Source organism: Strigops habroptila, chromosome 10 (assembly GCF_004027225.2).
Source record: "Strigops habroptila isolate Jane chromosome 10, bStrHab1.2.pri, whole genome shotgun sequence".
Taxonomy (NCBI): domain Eukaryota; kingdom Metazoa; phylum Chordata; class Aves; order Psittaciformes; family Psittacidae; genus Strigops; species Strigops habroptila.
In genome coordinates this window covers 910,956-928,390 of record NC_046359.1, presented here as the reverse complement: position 1 = coordinate 928,390, position 17,435 = coordinate 910,956, and the positions used below count along the sequence as shown (strand labels likewise).

General features: G+C 39.2%; 1 protein-coding gene across 5 annotated transcripts in view; it reads right to left on the bottom strand.

The window, feature by feature from the left end:
• Positions 1–17,435, bottom strand: part of PHACTR2 (phosphatase and actin regulator 2) — a 133,974-nt gene that overhangs the window by 24,504 nt on the left and 92,035 nt on the right. For all 5 annotated transcript variants that reach the window (XM_030499584.1, XM_030499588.1, XM_030499587.1 and 2 more), the window contains exons 3-4: positions 12,990–13,070; positions 9,585–9,743 (exon numbers count right to left, since the gene is read on the bottom strand). In XM_030499584.1, the coding sequence (XP_030355444.1) occupies positions 9,585–9,743; positions 12,990–13,070 (240 nt within the window). The remainder of the gene's footprint in view (positions 1–9,584; positions 9,744–12,989; positions 13,071–17,435) is intronic.

The following is a 17,435-nucleotide window of genomic DNA, read 5'->3' as shown; positions in this document are numbered from 1 at the left end:
CCTCTGGAAGGAGATCAAAAGGCTATAAAACTCTGATTCATGTGAACCTGAATGTGAACAGGGCCATTCTCTCAGCCATGGGTTCAAACATGGCCATTCAACTGAAATTTTCCTCTGAAGCAACCCATTCTCCTAAGCTGCGAGCTGCTTGCTCACAGCAACTTTATTTTGGGTATCTTCCCCAGGGTATTTCTACTCTTCACAAAGAGATGAAGCTAAATCAAATAGAATATAATTTGCCATGGGAACACTCTCCTCTCCTGCAAGCTGTTTGGGTACTGTTACAAGACTGCACTTTCAAGAATCAGCATTTCCTTTGTCAATGGGAATTTGGACTGTATATATAGTGCCATGCAATAGAAATGGCTCTGTAGAGTGAAAGAGGCAGCACTGAGGACCCAATGTCCACAGTGTGCATTTCAGGAGACCTGGCTTTGGACTAGCTTCAGGCTAGTTCTGTAGATTGCATGCCCAGTAATGTTGGGAGCACAAGTTCCTGAATACATCTTTTGGCTTAGTTTCATCCAAAAGAAACCTGGCTTGTGTGCTCTGCAAACCAAAGAAGGGTGAGTGGGAATGCGTCATGGAAACTAACTTCAAAAGTGCACGCCTAATGCCAACTGTACTGTTAATGTAGGTGAGCCATCTATAGTGAACATAAAATTTTGCAACATAATCGCTATGGTTGTAAGATTAGCTGTTCCTAGATGGGAACAGCTGAAGTTCCCAGATGGGAATCTTCATCTATTCACCTACACCAACTCTGTCCATTTGGCCTCAAGATAGCCTTCCCAAACCTTCCAGAAAAAGGATATTACAAAAGCAAGAGCATACCATCAGAATCATATTTGCTTTATTTTCATGTTACTAAAAATTACAGTGGTTGGGGAAGAAAGGAGCCAAGCAAACATTGCAAGGACTTCTATCAGGCTCTTATCACTCAAGAGAAAACCAATTCATTCCTTGCAGTATATTTTCATTAGAGCCTCACAGTTAGACATATTGAATGTCTGTCCCTCATGCTCTTCCTTCCCACGTAAAAGATTCCCAAGAGATAAGCAGCACCTTTTCATTCTAAGATTAGTAGATGAAAAACAAATAATGTGTTGGACAACAATGACATTCTTCATCTCAGAAAAAAAGCCTTTTCAACCTCTGGCTGAAGGCTTGTTAACATGGACCTAATGCATCACCTGCAGTTATTAAAAGCAGCATGCACACATTATCTCTCTCAATGAACTGAAGGAATTAACACCAGCAGTCCAGTGACTTCCTCCTTTATTTCCAGCCCATTATAGACTAATATGGTTTTGCGAATATTTTGCAAAACCATTGCATAGCAACCTTTCACAGCTTTCAAACAGATTCTTTTGAGCACAGATTCCCGTACTGCCTTTTTGTTTTACAGAAAAAGAACTCTGGACCAGATAAAGACTTTGGAAAAGAAAGAAACATACACATTTGTTACATTTTGCTCCCCTCTTTTACAGCAAAAAGCATCTCCTTGTGAAATTCTACCTACCTTCATTCAAAGTTGAAAAACTAATTTAATTCTGAAAAAGCAGGACATTTAAAAATTTTAATTCCATTTATAACAAACACGGCAAAAGAAGATAAGATTTTATATTTTGAAGATCTTGAAGGCCACAATGATCAGAAAGAATATCAAGTGTAAACAATTTTTTATATACCTTTTACTTATAGGTCCAACATGCTAAAATTTTATTTACTAGTAAGAAAAAAAAATTAAAACTTGTGTACTTATACACCATTACCGTGTTTTGTTGCCAGTCATATTAGCAGAGAAAAAACTGAAAAGATAATGATAACCTAGTAAAAAGAAATACATCAATCACCATATTCTAAAGTAGAACAGTGCAATTATTTAGAATCTCAGTCAACCTACATTAAACCATATAACTGATTAAATAATGTATATTAGAATTTATCTTCTGATTCAGGAAACAAAGTACAAAATACAGAGCTAAAGCTTTACTTAGTTACAAATAAATACATCTCAGTGACAACCAACTAATAATTTTCAAATTTTCCTTACAGAAATAACTAAAAACTATAAATGAAAACAAAAAATGGAATAGTTCATTCACATCAAAGTTCTTGCTTGCAGACTTCAGCTGTGATTAAAACCGGCAATTTATATAACATTGATTTTAAATGAAACACCATGCCATCACTGGGATCATTTTTATCTAGGACCACTCCTTCCATGCTGTTATGTACATCACACCAAAGACCAGCAGACCCTTTATGCACAGCAGCATCCTATCTGCTCAGATAGTTACAGCACTCGCTGAGTCTTGACTGCCCCTTCATTACGTACATGCCCTTTCCTTGGCCTTGACCAATGAATCTGCTTTTTGCACATCGCCATGAGGAGGGCTATGGTGAAGATGATTACCTTTGACCACATCATCCCTCTTGGCATCTTGTTAGCTTTGTTGTTTTTACCATTGTTAGCTTCATCGTTTTTATCTCATCAGATACAAACTTGACTGCTCTCAGTTTTGTCTGATCTTGTTCAAACTATTGTTTTTCATTTACTCTTGAGATACAGATTTCCAGTTCCTACCTGAATATTATACCAGAGAAGCAAGGTTTTGAAGCACATGCTTTTCATTACTAGTCCTCTGCTGCCCCTCAGGCTTTGTGAACAGTCACTGTCCTCCCTCAAATTCCCCTTTGCTGTGATACTAAAGCTGTCAATTTTTAGGCTTCTGGCATTGTGCTTGTTATCCTGTTCTGGTTCCCTCTTCTTTTTCAGTGCCTAGCCACAGTGTCCTCTCTTTCACTGCAAGCCATTGAAGCTTTTTTGGATTTTTTTCTGCATTTTTGTAAGACACTACAATAAATTCCTGGTATATACATAAATACCGTAGTCATACAAATAACTAATAATGGCAACAGCAGCTTGAACTGTGACAGAGATGGTCTGATGTCTGTAAATGGCTCCAGATAGAATTATGTTGTAATTGTACCTCCCTAACATGATTCTGCTTGAATATGGACCCTTGGTCTTCATGCTTGCTCTTTCTTTTGCATCTTTTGCCAAAACAAGGAAGCATCTGAATCAGTTCAGACCCATCTATTTGTTCAAGCCAATCTCCCAGCTACCTCAGCACCAGCTGCAATGTATTTATATTACTGTTGTTTTTCTTAATGTAGACATCTGTTCATCACAAACTGACCTTCTAACAAAAGGTCTCAAAAGACTATCAGATACGAATATTTTTTATTCACTGCTGCCTTGATCAAGACATCTGCTGTAAAAACAATCTGCCTATAAATTACTCTTCAAATAGAAAAGCAAAGCAAATATTAATGTCTCATTAAGAATTTGGATCAATATGTTTATGTTTAGAATAAATTTTCCAAAGTCCAGATTTTCAAGAAAGCTCCCTTTGAGATGAGGTTTTCTTGTTTCCAGAAACTGTGATTGGAGCCAGACTCTTAAGAAAGCTGTGATCTCGTATAAACACCTAAATGATGATCAGGGTTACAAAGTACTCAGTATACAACAGCTCTTGTGGGGACCCATGAAGTCTCAAAGACTTTCAGCAAGATGTCAGTGTGCCATATGCACTGGAAAATCAGAGTACTTATTTTGGAGGCTAAATGCGGGACTTTTTACAAACTCCAGACCAAATGGACCTATGAAAATCCTGGGCATTGTTTCAGAAGCCATACAGGACTGGTTTGTATAATACAACTTTTTTTTTCTTTACCTTTGTAAACTTCTAAGGAACCAAAGGCCAAAGCTTTTCTACCCCAGGACTTTGTCATACAGTACTGATATTTTTGTTTCTACCGCTAGAGCAGTGACATGAAGCTAACTCATGGAAAAACAGTAATGCTGTAGCCCAAGCATACAATCTACATCAACTGCAAAGCACCCTTCTCCTGGAAGATGAGCACAACTCATTGGAGTAACACTATGTAAAATGGAAGTTGGAAATAACGTATGATTTGTTGTCTTTTGCAGGATAACTTCCTGCAAAATGAAACTCAGTAAGGGTTTTGAGAATCATGAGTTTCCAGCCTGTGCAGAGAGCTGTGTTTTGATTAATCAAAACCCAGGAAGCTGTCATTTAGGAACATGGACACAAGGCAACACAAGGTGTCTTTTGTCTCTTTTTTGGACTCACTGACTGTGCTGATGCAGGTGGTCAACTCATACAAATCCTTTCATAAACTTCAGATTTAGCCAGCTCCATTTTTTGTTCCTGCTATTGCTACTAAAATTCTGTTCAAGAAAAGACCCATTCTAATTGTCAGAAAGCTTCCTTTAATTTCCAGTCTAAATGTATTTCAAGACACTATTTATTCCTTTCTACTTGTGCCAGCATTGTCCTTTAGCCATGTTCTCTCCTGGCTATATACCAACTGTGACATTCATCAAACACACTCAGGCTCTCTCAGGCTCCGTTTTGCTAGGCTGAACAAGAACAGCTGTCTCACGATGCTTTTTGCAGCTCTCTGCAGTTTTGAATTAATCTTTCTCGGAGATGGATGAGCAGATCTGTATGTCTGCAGACTTCCAGATCTTACTCTGTGATTTCAACGGCACCATGCCCAAGAGGTTGCGTAAAAGAAACAGTGTAGAAAACAGGAGAGGGGAGCAAGGGACAGGTGTAACATCTGACTTAAGGCAACCACATTCAGATATTTTGCATTGGTTCCAAGATTAAAAAGGAAAAAAAAAAACCAACCAACAAACCAAAACACTGACTGTAATTTTATATTGCTAACTGTCCAACTTTTGTGTAAAAAGTAAGCTGTTAAACCAAGAGAGAATACTAAAACATCTTCACTTTCAGCTGAACACTTTCACCATCTCTTGGCCTATATAAGACTTGGAAAGTAAAAGGCATGTAGGCTTCTACATCCCCTTATACTTTCTGTATAGATACGCTCAAATAATTCAATGGTTAGTTCATTAAAATCATGTCTGCCATCTTATTTCTAGAGCCACATTAGGATATCTTTCCCATAAAAGAAAAAGTAGTAGCAGCTTTACAAATCAGGAGCTTTCCTCTGCCCTCAGCTTCTGTGGGTGAAGGCCTGTGCCTCTCACGTCACCCTACTGGCACAAGCTAGCCTGGTTGACTTAGTGGACAGGCCCTGCCCAAATACAGCTTTATCTAGAGTAGCTTTCCTTTTAAGAAGATTTGGATTCAGCCTCATTTACATAGTTCAGGTGATGAATTGAAGATATACTATTCTTAGAAGAACCAGTCTTAGGCAGCAAATAACTCAGCTGGAGTGAGAGATTCTTTGGGAGTCAGGCAAAAAAAAGAACAACATAACCAAAAAACCTTTTATGTATGGTGCTCATATCAATGATCTACAGAGCTCAGGAGTGTAGGAGACTAGCTAGGCACGCAAGAGGGAAGAAAGTCTGCCTTGTCTCTCACAGTGAGTGGTCTGCTTTATTAGTTTTCTGAAAGAAAGCAAGTCCTTGGCTGAGACCCTGGAAGATGAGGGTTACTATCTTAAAGTCAACAGGTTTTGTTCCACTTTGGGTAAAGACTTCTGAGAAAAGGAACCTAGAAAAATTGACTCTGAAGAACCTTCCTTGATAGACAAACTAAAGCATTGGTCAGCAACAGATCATGCTCATAAGACCAGAGCTTGTGCCTCCAACCTTTTTTTTTTTGATACCCATGTGAAAACTAAAAAATTAAAGTTAATGTCAGATTTGAGGGAGAGCAAGCCAAGCATAGAGGAAAGAACCTCTGAACCCAACATACTAAGACCTAGAACTTTTGCCAGCTCTAATATTAGATTTATCTTATGGGGTAAAAACATTATGCACATTTATCCCATGAATTCATTTGGAAACAGAACTACAAACTGTTTCCTTCACTGAAGGACGTGAGAAAAGGTGAGAAGATCGGTCTGATACCAGTGGCATAGGAATATTTCAGAATCTGTGCTCCATACCACCCACAACACTCACAGCACCCGCAACAGAGCTCTGGCTTATTGCAATGCAATTGTTTTGTCAAGCACACCTGACTCATAGTATGCAAAATGAAACTTCTTACTACTTTTTTCCTGGTGGTATCTTTCTAATGGTTACTGAGCCTTTCACTTCTTCAAGCCCAAGCTAACAATGAAATGTGAACGTATCTACCAGAATCATGAAAACATTTAGCTTGCTATGATAAAAATGAGTAGGACCTAAGTTTACAAACTGAACTCAGATACACACTCAGGGTTCTCTGTTACATCTGTGTGCCAGAGACATCCTGGGAGGGTGAAAGGAGAAAAGCAGCCCTGACACAGTCTTAGGAGGTTTTACAATGTGCAGCATGCATGCTGTATGAGCACGCTCTGTCACTATACCTAGGGAGCAAACAGTGACAATTTTGACACCTATTCTACTGATGTGGCTTTTGGTCTTCTTCAACACTGCTGTAGGGGGCAGGAGGCAGAGACTCCTTGATCCCCTTTGAGATGCTCATACCCCTCCTGGAACCTGGAGCACTGGAGTCTGCTTGGGCTACTGCAGACAAGTGCCGCAGGTCAAGAGCCCTGGCATGATGGTACAGTTCAGTCTGCTGCCCAGGCAACCAAGGTGTACTTCGACATGCTGCCTGTCTACTTGATGCTCTGTGTCCCTTTCAGGGTGCTCAGAGAGAATGGCTACAGTTCAGCTGTTTATTTTCTGCAAAAGATGCTAGTGACTTTTCTTAGTCAAAACGAAAGAATTCAGAACTCAACTCTGTACAAACATAATGTGAATAAATGGTCCAGGAAAAGTATTTCTCTGATTTCATATCTGCAAAGCTTATCCATCAACTACCTGGTTTATGCAAAACTGTCACCAGCTTCTTATTATCCTGCCATGAAGGAGAAACTTCTTTTCAAACACCCCGCCTGGAAGACTGCATCTTACCATTACTACAAACAGTAACAGTTCCACTATTAAATTGCCAAAAGGACTTTTTTCACCAAATACAAAAGGCACCTGTGAGCTGACAGGCAGCAGATGGGCACACGATTTATGGAGCTGCCTGGCAGCACAGGGAACAGCTTTCAGGGGTCATCTTCTTCACTCGCTCCTGCTTAACTCATTTTCACATTGTGTGGCTGAGCCCTTTCTTTGCCCTGTTGATACTGTATTTCCACAGCTCATGCTGAAACAACTTTTTTCCTTTAACTTCTTTTAGGTCTCAACATATTATGCATTCTACCACGCATTGCTGCCATATTATAACAATGTGCCTGTATCACTTGTTCTTTTTAAGCTTCCAGCTCCAGCAGTCACCACCATATTCATATGAGAAGGCCATTTTCAAGACCTGCTGAACAAGGGAGCAAGTAAAGACCACCACCATTTCATAAAAGCAATTTAAAATAACTTCAGAACTTTCAGGGGCTGAGATGCACTTTTTTGGAACATTTTGATTTAGCCAGAGTTGGAACTGCAGTGCTCTGTGCTACTACATGGCAGGAATTAATCCTGTCTTCAGGTCTTATAAACATGGAAAGTGTATATAACTTCCTTCAAGATTTACCCATAAGAATTCCTGACTCTAAAAAGCCTAACATTAGCCTTCCTAAAGATGAAATCCTTGCATCCATTACTCCTAGAATACGGTCCAGCTAGTATTCACTCCACCTATCTCAGTTCTCATGACAAAGGGCTGTGATCTGAAGCACCACCATGTTTTATGGTCTGAGCAGAAGACAGTGTTCTCAGAAAAATTTCAGAAAAATTCAGAATAACTGAAGTGTATTCACAATGGCTATCCAGTTAGTTGTACTGGATTTGCACTGTGTAACACTGTTGGTCATGTGTGGAATTGATCCTTAACACCTTTTTTTGGGCAGATACTCCTCTGCAATAAATCTGTTTTCCTTTTCAGGGCAATTCAAGATGTTTACATGTAGAAGAACTTCATGTTTAGATGTAAGAGGAAAGTATACTTCAAGTGCTTTGCATCTTCTATATGGTCATATTGGCATTATATGAAGCCTAGAACACAAAGTTTACTCTTTTTTGTTCTTCCTCCGTATATACTTCATTTCCTGAGATGGAGTGATAGGTATATATTCTTCTGTACTGGGTCTACTCCTATACAGAAATCTTCTCTAATTTCTCCCTGTAAGGTCAACCCAATATATACGAAGTGCAGAGTGTAATAATGTGTTTGAAATTGAAAGGTATTGAATCTTCCCTGCTTCACTGGAGTTCTACATTCTGCAAAGTCAGCCAGAGGGGATTTCAACAGAGTTAGAAACGTGTATTTCTAAAAAACCTTGTACCTTAGGAAAACTTCCAAGACCTGACAGTTCCAAAGGCTGTATTTAGGGATGCGTAAAATAATAAGTGGTCCAATCTAACCCCAAAGTTAACCTGAACCATTTTAAAGGCGTTTTCCATGGCTTTTATAATTATTTTCCCCTAACCCAATACACATCTGGTTCTAGTTGGCACCAAAAGATAGACATATTTAAATGTCATGAAAAAGGCTAATCTTGTATTTCTGTCTTCTTGGGAGACAGGAAGTACTAGAAATCTCATAAGAAAGGCAGTTTTCCTTGGAAATCCAGCCACTTTTTACATAGTCAAGTGATTTACATAGCTCAGAGAAGAGTTCAAATTTTTGTGTTAGCTGAACTGACCCTCTCAACCTCCAGAGGCTCATTCATCACTAGGTAGAGGTTACTAGAAGGCATTGGAAAGGCTGCTCAGTCTTACAGCCAGCCATGAAGTTGTTGATCTTTTGTGTCCTTGCTCTTTCCTCTAGGAAAATCCAATAAATGGAACAGTATTTAAGAACACTTTTTGACAGGGAAAAGAAATGGTGCATTATTCTTGATGCTACAGAAAGAAAATTGGTCCAAATCTTGTGATTCTGCATTAATCTTTACTTTTACCTTACTCAGTCAAACTCTTGTTACCAAGGTAGATTTGAGTAAAGATAACAACATTAATATGAACTCTGAGACTGTTGAATATTTAGCAGTATTACTGCAATTCATCTATAGAAAACCCTATAGTCATAAGGCATATTTTCCATAGACAGCCTAAGTTCAGTTTGTGGTAGTGATATCGCCTCTTGAGTATTTCTGAAGAATTGTATTGCAAGTGTTTAAGATTTAATGAAAACCAATAGCAATGAGTTGCTGAAGCTGCTTTCAAAATGATACATGGTTTTTGAGTGACTTTAACACTTTTGAACATTCGAGCCATGAGCCACTTGTACAATGATACTACAAGATGACGCATATGCACTTAGTGTCTTCTTTCAGAAAACGAAAACCTGAAACCAAAGCTTGCCATGACTACAAGGAAAGGCTCACATTGAGTTTAGAAATCAAAAATCCTTGCACACATTTTCATGCTCAGACCATGCTTCTCTGTATGCCCTTACTATATCCACAGTAAAAGACATGCCTACCAGTGATGAAATACTGATGTTTCACAAGTCTTATCTCCTTGGTAGGTTCTGCTGACTTCTTTATGGCAGAATAGAACTCAAAGCATGTATTGGAAGAAAGAGTTAATACTTTAAGTATGTAAAAAACAATTTGTGAAGAATGTGTTTGCTTACCTTTTTGATCTTCTTTTTTATCTTCTGATGCTGATGCTTTCTCTGATAAAGTACCATTATCTCCACTGGCTTTTAGCACATTTTCTTCCTGTATAGTTTCTTCACCAATGGCTGTGGTGTGTCCATTTGAAGTTTCAAAATTTACTGTTACATCACCATCTGAAATGAAAATTAAAAAGCTATTGCCTAGTTTAACTGCTTCCTTAGCACCTATTAACAATCCACAGCATCCCTGTGTTTTCAAGTTTCCATGGAAGCAAAGCAGAAAGACTTACTCAAGTGTGAAACATCCAGGCTGCAGATCTGCTCTGAAAAGTAACTCTGTAGAGGAACTCTATAGGCTTCCACATTCTCTAGGGGACACCTCTGCAGTAGTGGGTCTGAAAGTGCATGTGGGTTTTCAGGTCCAGCTTTGCATCTGTACACATTAGCGTCCCGTTTTCTTCTTTCCTGCATCTTGGTTTATACAGCATAGACCACAACAGAGCTGCAATGTGTTCCAATATGCCAATGACAATTAGGGGGCAGAATTGCCTGACTGCTCTGGTGCATCCCAACAGGTAAATCAGCCACGAATTCAGACAGAAGTTCTCAGAATATGCGTGCTCAGTTAATGAATTAAGAATCAAGGTGAAGTCTTTCTGCATCATGTGTCACACCCTATTATTAAATTCTGCGTTAAATTCTTTCCCAGCTCTGATGATACTTTACTCACCCAGACTACTTCAGATACGAGGTTCTTTTTTAAACCTGAAAAAAACTTCTTTTCCTTTTTATTTTTCTCTATATTCCTGAAAATACTCTTGCTGGTTCACAGCTTGCTTTCTTCCTATATTTACTGCTTTCTGTTCTCTTTGCTGCCGATTTTCTTCTCTGGTCATTTCTAAGGCTTGTTATCCTTGGTTGCTCACGCCCCACCTGCAGTTCACTCAGATGACTGCTTTACTTCTGCAGAATTCTCTTGCTGACCATCCAAAAATTATGCAAATCTACTGGGCATCTCTTCTGGTTCCTTCCGTTGGTTCTTCATTAATTGTGTCAAGTCCACTCTCTTGTTCTCCTCTTCCTTGCTGCATGCTAACAGACCTGGATGTTTGGCATTTCTCTGGCTTCAACACAACTATGCAGCCTTTCTCTTACCACCTCAGGTGCTCCAATGGGTTAAGCTGATGGCTTCATTCTCACCCATACATTAACTTCAATTTGATGTGTAAAAACAAAGTTCTGCCTTCTTAACCTTGTCTCATTCACTGTAAGCTGACAGTTGCACAAGGCTTCCTTCTTACCTTACTCTAACATTCAGTTTCTTTAGCTTCTCTCTTCCAGATGTTCATAAATCCATTCTTTCCTCTCTGCTTCCACATGTGGCACCCCCACCTCTTATTGTTTTCATGGTTCTGCAAACACCTCCTACTTCCAAGTGGCACTTGCCACTTTTCACTTAGTTGTTCTTCATCCCGCATGAAACACTGTCACTTCTTCCCCTTTCTTACCTCTCATATTTCAAGACTCCATGTAATTTCTTCATCTAGCTTTTATCTCGTCATTCCTTCTAACTACCTTTGCAGTGCTCAACAACCATCTTTCCTGTATCTCCATTTTTAGCATCTTCAAACCAATTCTATATTCTTTCAAACTGATCCTTAAAAAATTGTAATTTTCATAAGACATGGAGTACAGAGTGATGAAAGCAACACCGACTGGATCAATGGCCTTCTTAAGATGGGAGGAAAGAGAGAAAATTGTTCATCTTTACATCCTTTTCTCACTTTGCTCAACCTTCATAAGGGACCAAAGTCCATTTTAAGAATGGAATAGAGGGTCAAGGACACTGATGACCAAAGCATACATACTCCTAGCACAAATTATATTATTTATGTTCAGATTGTAACCAACCTGCAATGTTAAAACATTTCATTAACTATCCCAGCAGTCTAAATGTGATTTACAACCATCAATGAACAAAAGTGAGGCAGCTCCCCAGTAGAGCAGATAGTAAAAATGTAACAAATTCACAGATGGGCAAATTGAGGTATGGAGAAATTACATGTCTTGTTTTAAGACAAAGACAGTAGCAGAGACAAATTCAGAAGCCAGCTATGCTGAATGTCATAGTCTGGTAATTAGCAAAACACGACAAAGACAAGTGATGCCACATGTCAACAAACAAGCCCTGTACTTCTAAATATCAATGTGTATGATATGAACCATACACACTGATTCTTTCATGATTCTTCAGCTCAGGCAGAGTAATACAATTTCTGGGAGAAAAATATTTTTGAAAATCATGGAGTTCTTAGACTCCTTGATAAAATGACAAATGGCTTAATTTAAAGCTACAGAAAATTATTTTACTCATTTGACTTTTATTTGATCTTACAGAAGATCATAGACTCATATAATGGTTTGGGTGGGAAAGGACCTTAAGATCATCTAGTTTCAACTCCCCTGCCATGGGCAGGGATGCCTCACACTAGACTGTGTTGCCCAAGGCTCTGTCCAGCCTGGCCTCCAATACTGCCAGGGATGGAGCATTTACCACTTCTTTGGGCAACCTGCTCCAGTGCCTCACCACCCTCACAGTAAAGAACTTCTTCCTTATATCTAACCTGAACTTCCCCTGTTCCAGCTTAAACCCATTGCCCCTAGTCCTGTCGCTACAGTCCCTGATGAAGAGTCCCTCTCTGGCATCATTGTAGGCCCCCTTCAGATAGTGGAAGGCTGCTATGAGGTCTCCACACGAGATCAAGAATATTAGAAAGAATACCACTAGAAATATAAACAGATGTAGCACAGAGGTGTTAACTACGGTTTACTCATGTTTTTCAAAACACAAATTCTGGTTAATACCAGTTACTAAACCTTACAGCGTTTTGAAACAAATGGCGTCTTCCCCCCAGTTTTATGTCTGTGCAATTTGTGAATGTGGTCTGCGTGATAGTGGTAGGATCTATATGATCCCAGCACTGGTACTTTATGATACCTGAAATGGATGCTATTGATTTGCTTGGGGTCCCAAAGCCTCTAATTTTTTAGCCAAGATTTTTCACGTTATATTCCAGTTGCTTTAGACAGCAGACCTTGACTCAAAAAATAGATTAATCACCAACTCCAAAATATTCTGTCAAACAGTAAGTAGGAACCACAAGAGTCACATTATTTACAGGAAGCATCAAGATAGTTCAGGATATGACTAGAAGTCATATGGTGTACCTATGGCAGGAGTTACAGAACACAAATCTCTTGACTCCAACCTCAGTTCTTTGTGAACTGGCCCAAATTACCTCTCACACTCCTCATCTTTGTCTCCTCATACCTATTTACGCTACATGGAAACAACGCAATAGTGGTTTTATTATCTATGTTTAGCACTTAGTAGCTAAATTCTAGTTAACATGTTATCACCTTGCTCTGGCATTTCCTTCAGCACTCCCCTTCTTATCAGCTCCTCTCTGCTTTGTCTTGTCGAAATCTTCCTTTCCAACACTAAAGAAAAAGCACAGTTAAGAATAGATTTATTCTCATACTGCCAATGCTTGTGAAATAGGCACAAAAGGATTTTTATTGTATAGTAACCCTGAGAAATCTCATTTCCTGTGATTGTGTAGAAGTAGTCTGGGTTTTCATGAATGCCCTTTGAAAGTATTGTTCCACAACTTCAGACACAGAAGGTGAGGATTCATATGATCTAGTATCTTCAGCTGAGCGAGGCTCTGTGAGGCTCTTCTCTTCCAGTCAATGGAAAGAGGTACTTCCCAGAATGAAACTGAACTCATCCTAGTGTAGGAATTTAACATGTAAAAGCATCTCTTTCCCATGGACTGGATTGACTAGCTTAGCTGGAGATACCTCCTCTGCTTTGTAGATGTTTTGAGTTGGAAGAGAGACAATGCTGGTCAGAGGAAGCAACTCAGAGAGTACCCTTGTGACATGCAAACTGTTTTAAAAGGGGGAAAAAAAACCCCCACCTTAAACAGAAGCTAGAAAGTTGTGTTCTAAAAGGAAATAACATCCAGGCTGGTTGGCTTTCATGGAAAAAAATACAGCATCCTGTTTTTAAGTTAAAAAAACCCAACATACAACAGAAATTTAAAAAAAAAAAAAAAGGAAAAGAGAGACTGTGTCATGAAGCATTTTAATTATTATATTTATTTCCCATGGGAAAAATGCTAAATAGTTTTATAAGGAAAAGAGTTTACAGATAGCAAAACAGAATAGCTCCCCACTGCACACCACCCCTAAACCAATACCAATTTGCTCAGTAATCTGGGAAGCCACTGTAATGATCCATGGAACAATGGTGCACAGACCATAAAATGTGAGCATCACTTGTAAAATCCTGCCTTCACTGCTAGGAAAAGTTAATCTCCCACCCTGATCCTGTTTACATACAGACATCAAAACCCGAGTGATGTTTGGAGGTCAAACTGAGGGCATGTGGCAAAGCTTCAGTCGTGCTGGACTTCAACCTATTAATTCTATGGGATATAGTTATTTACGTCATCAATTAATTCAAACACTCTCTAGGGCCAGACTAACTGCTGCATGCAGATTAAATACTGCAACAACTATTGTCAATCTCACTTGCACCAGCCCAATTGGAGTGAACAGCCATACACTGAAGTGGTGGCTCCTGTGAAGGCACAGAGAGAGGCAGTTTGCCTCTTCTGAGAAAGTTACCCTCCATGCATAGCAAAACATCTTTCCCCGCAGCAACTCACAACCAGGCTGGCTCACCTCAGAGTGTTTGAAGGCATCACTGCTCATGGCTTTCTACTCCCCCTCTCCACCATGGAAGGGGACAGTTGATCAGAAGATGAAGTAGATTCTGTGCACCCCAAATTTACAGCACTGAATTTATGTCTTACACTGCAAAGTGAGGGGATTCAGCAACTGCTCCATATGGGATGCATTTCCCTGCCAAAATAATACCAGCTCCAGGCAGAAGAATTGGGTGCAGTAACCATTTTGACTGGCCCGGGTCAAGCTACCCGTGCCTGTGAGATCAACAGCTCATGAATGCAAACACAACTGGCTCAACATGTAAGTTGGCATTAGGTCTGTGTTTGTGTACTTAGGTACTTTGTGGGATCTGTCTGTTAAAGGTCAAACCTTCATGCCCTTCAAATCATGTCTGACAATATATAGGAGCCCATGAGTATGGCCACAGACTCTCAGTATAAGCCAGCCGCCTTGGGGAGAGTGTGGTAGCCCAAACACATATCACATTAGACTGGGTCCCAATCCTAAATTATTCAGGAGCTCTTCCAGTTTTTCCCCATTATTTTTTAAGATATATGCTTTACAACTGTGTGTCAGTCTTGCAAAGAGTTTTGAATGTAGGCAAACACTCTGTCCCACAAAGATTGCTTTAAAATTGATGAGGGGCCATGAACTCAGAGGACTATGCGGGCAGGCACAGATGGAGGGTACTAATCTTTCTAGACAGGTGTATTTTCCAGCAGAGTGAAATCTCCTTTGATATAGACCCCAGTGATGAACTCTTTATGCACATACTTTGTATCTCTTTTGTTATTGGAAATATAAGTATTCTCTTATTTCAGCTTTACAAGTATTATTTACTTCCACTATTCTTCCCCTCCTCTTCCTTTCCACATCTCTTTTCTTGAGGACAGTGAACTGAGATGATCTCTCATATATTCATTTGTAGGACTTAATACAATACCACTTGAAAATGATGATGCTCTTTACATGAAGTTCAAGAACACTGACTCAGACCCCACATTAGTGTCTCTTTCGTTTCCAGGATGACTAAATTGATATTTTTTCAATTCTACAACACTGAATGAATTATTATGGAAAATGTCAACTGGCATCAAAAGACATTAACTCCTTACATTTTTACTGGAAGTACCTCGAAGCATTTTATCAACATTGCATAGGTTTTGTAATATCCCTCAGACATAACTATTGCCATTTCACAGATTAGAAATTTATGACCAGATAAGAAGCTTAAGACCCAATCCTTCATCATCTAAAATGCTAGTCGTGAGTAGAGTTTTCATTTAAACTGACTAAGCTCAGTTAATTCAGCTTGAAAAGATAAGTTATTTGAAATACTATTTGGCCCATAGAAAGAACATTAGCAATCATGCTAGTATCACTATCAGTATCATCATTTTAATTCCTACACAGAAAAAGGAAGAATTTTAATTTAAATCAAAGTGACCAAAAATATTTCCCCTTGAATAATGAGCAGCCTGTCTACTTATGAACCTCTACTGGATGCTATTTAGCCAGGGCAGACTCATCATTATAATTTATTGCTTATTACAGATTTTGGACTATATAACACATTTCACATTCACACAGTCAAGTATTTTGATTGTCACAGCCCAATTGCACTGAGCTCCAGAAGACTCAAAATATCCCATGTCAAAATCCTTCCCCTACTGCAGTCAAAAGCAAAGCTTAACCCTGACTTCAGGTGTAGCTGTCAGAAAGCAAGTGTATTTATCACACTGTATGCAGCCCTCATTTACTTGAGTAAATCTTACTCATCCAAGGGATCCCACAAACATTTGCACTTTTAGCCCGATACAAATAATAGTTATGCTAATCATAAGAACGAGTTACCTCAGAAAGTCATTTCTATCCCTCCCTCCCTCCCCCCACAAACCTTAGGCAGTCTTAAGACCCATTCCCTGACTCAAAGAACGCTGTGAGATTCTGGATATTTTCCAGTCTTTAGTTTTGCTTTTCCAAGAGAAGCTTGAGAATTTGGATTTTAATTTTTCTCTGACCTAAGAAGAGCTAAAATTGCCTTCTGCTCCCTGTCTGTATATACTCTTGCAGTAGAGCTTTGAAGTGGCATCCACTTCGTGCCAAGACACAAACTGCTGCCTTCTTTTCCTTCACAGGAAAACACTGCAGAGGGGAGAAACCCTTGAGATGAAGCCATTTACTGTTTGTTTTTACTTAATTTTGAAAGCCCTCTAGGCAGAAAGTATACAACCATGCCCAGAGAACAGATTTTCTGAGATACAGCATGGAAAATATGTTGCTAAAGGAAAAAATTCCAACCATCATTCCCACATTGGGAACAGATACTTCCACATTTAGTCCCCCATATTTTTTTGATGTCTGCAGTATTTGTGTTTCTGAACATCTTCCAGTTGCTACCATAAGAGACTCACGTGAGATTTTGTGAAAGCACTGCATGGTACATGCCCTGGCAAGGCTGGAGCAAGAAGCTATTTCAAAAAGCCTATTGAAAACTCAGAAAAAGCACTAAGAGCTCTTTCCAATTGCCCACATTCTGTCTTAGAAGAAACTCTTCAGCTGCACACAGATTTTCAAGTTGTAGCCCTGTTAAGAGTATAGGAAATAAATGTGCTGATCATTGTACTGTCTCCCATGGTCTCAGGCCTGGAAATGGGCTTCTTGCATGTAAGATGCACTCATGCACACATACACACAGCCCCTGTTCTGTTATGTAAATAAATCTCTGATCAAGTAGTCTGAGGAAGAGGATTTCCTGGAGGATTTTTATTTTCTATGGACGTTTTCCCATTTCTTTCTCAAGTTAGATAAGTAAGTTTCTTCTTCTGTGTCAATTATCATGCAACAAGGGGCAACTTGCGAAGTAAATGCACCTTCTCAGTCTCTGTTGGTCCTGGGTCTGTTTCTTCGAGAAATACAGGGATAACTGATTTTTTTTATTCCCCTCCCCAAAACTACTATCTGAGGCAGGATGAATGTAATCCAAACTACTTTTAATTTCAAATTCCAGCCTCATATGAAGCACATATACAAACACAAGTAATTGCATACCTTACCTACATAGAGTTTAAAGCAGGTAAGTATCTTGCTACAGATCTCAGCCTTCCT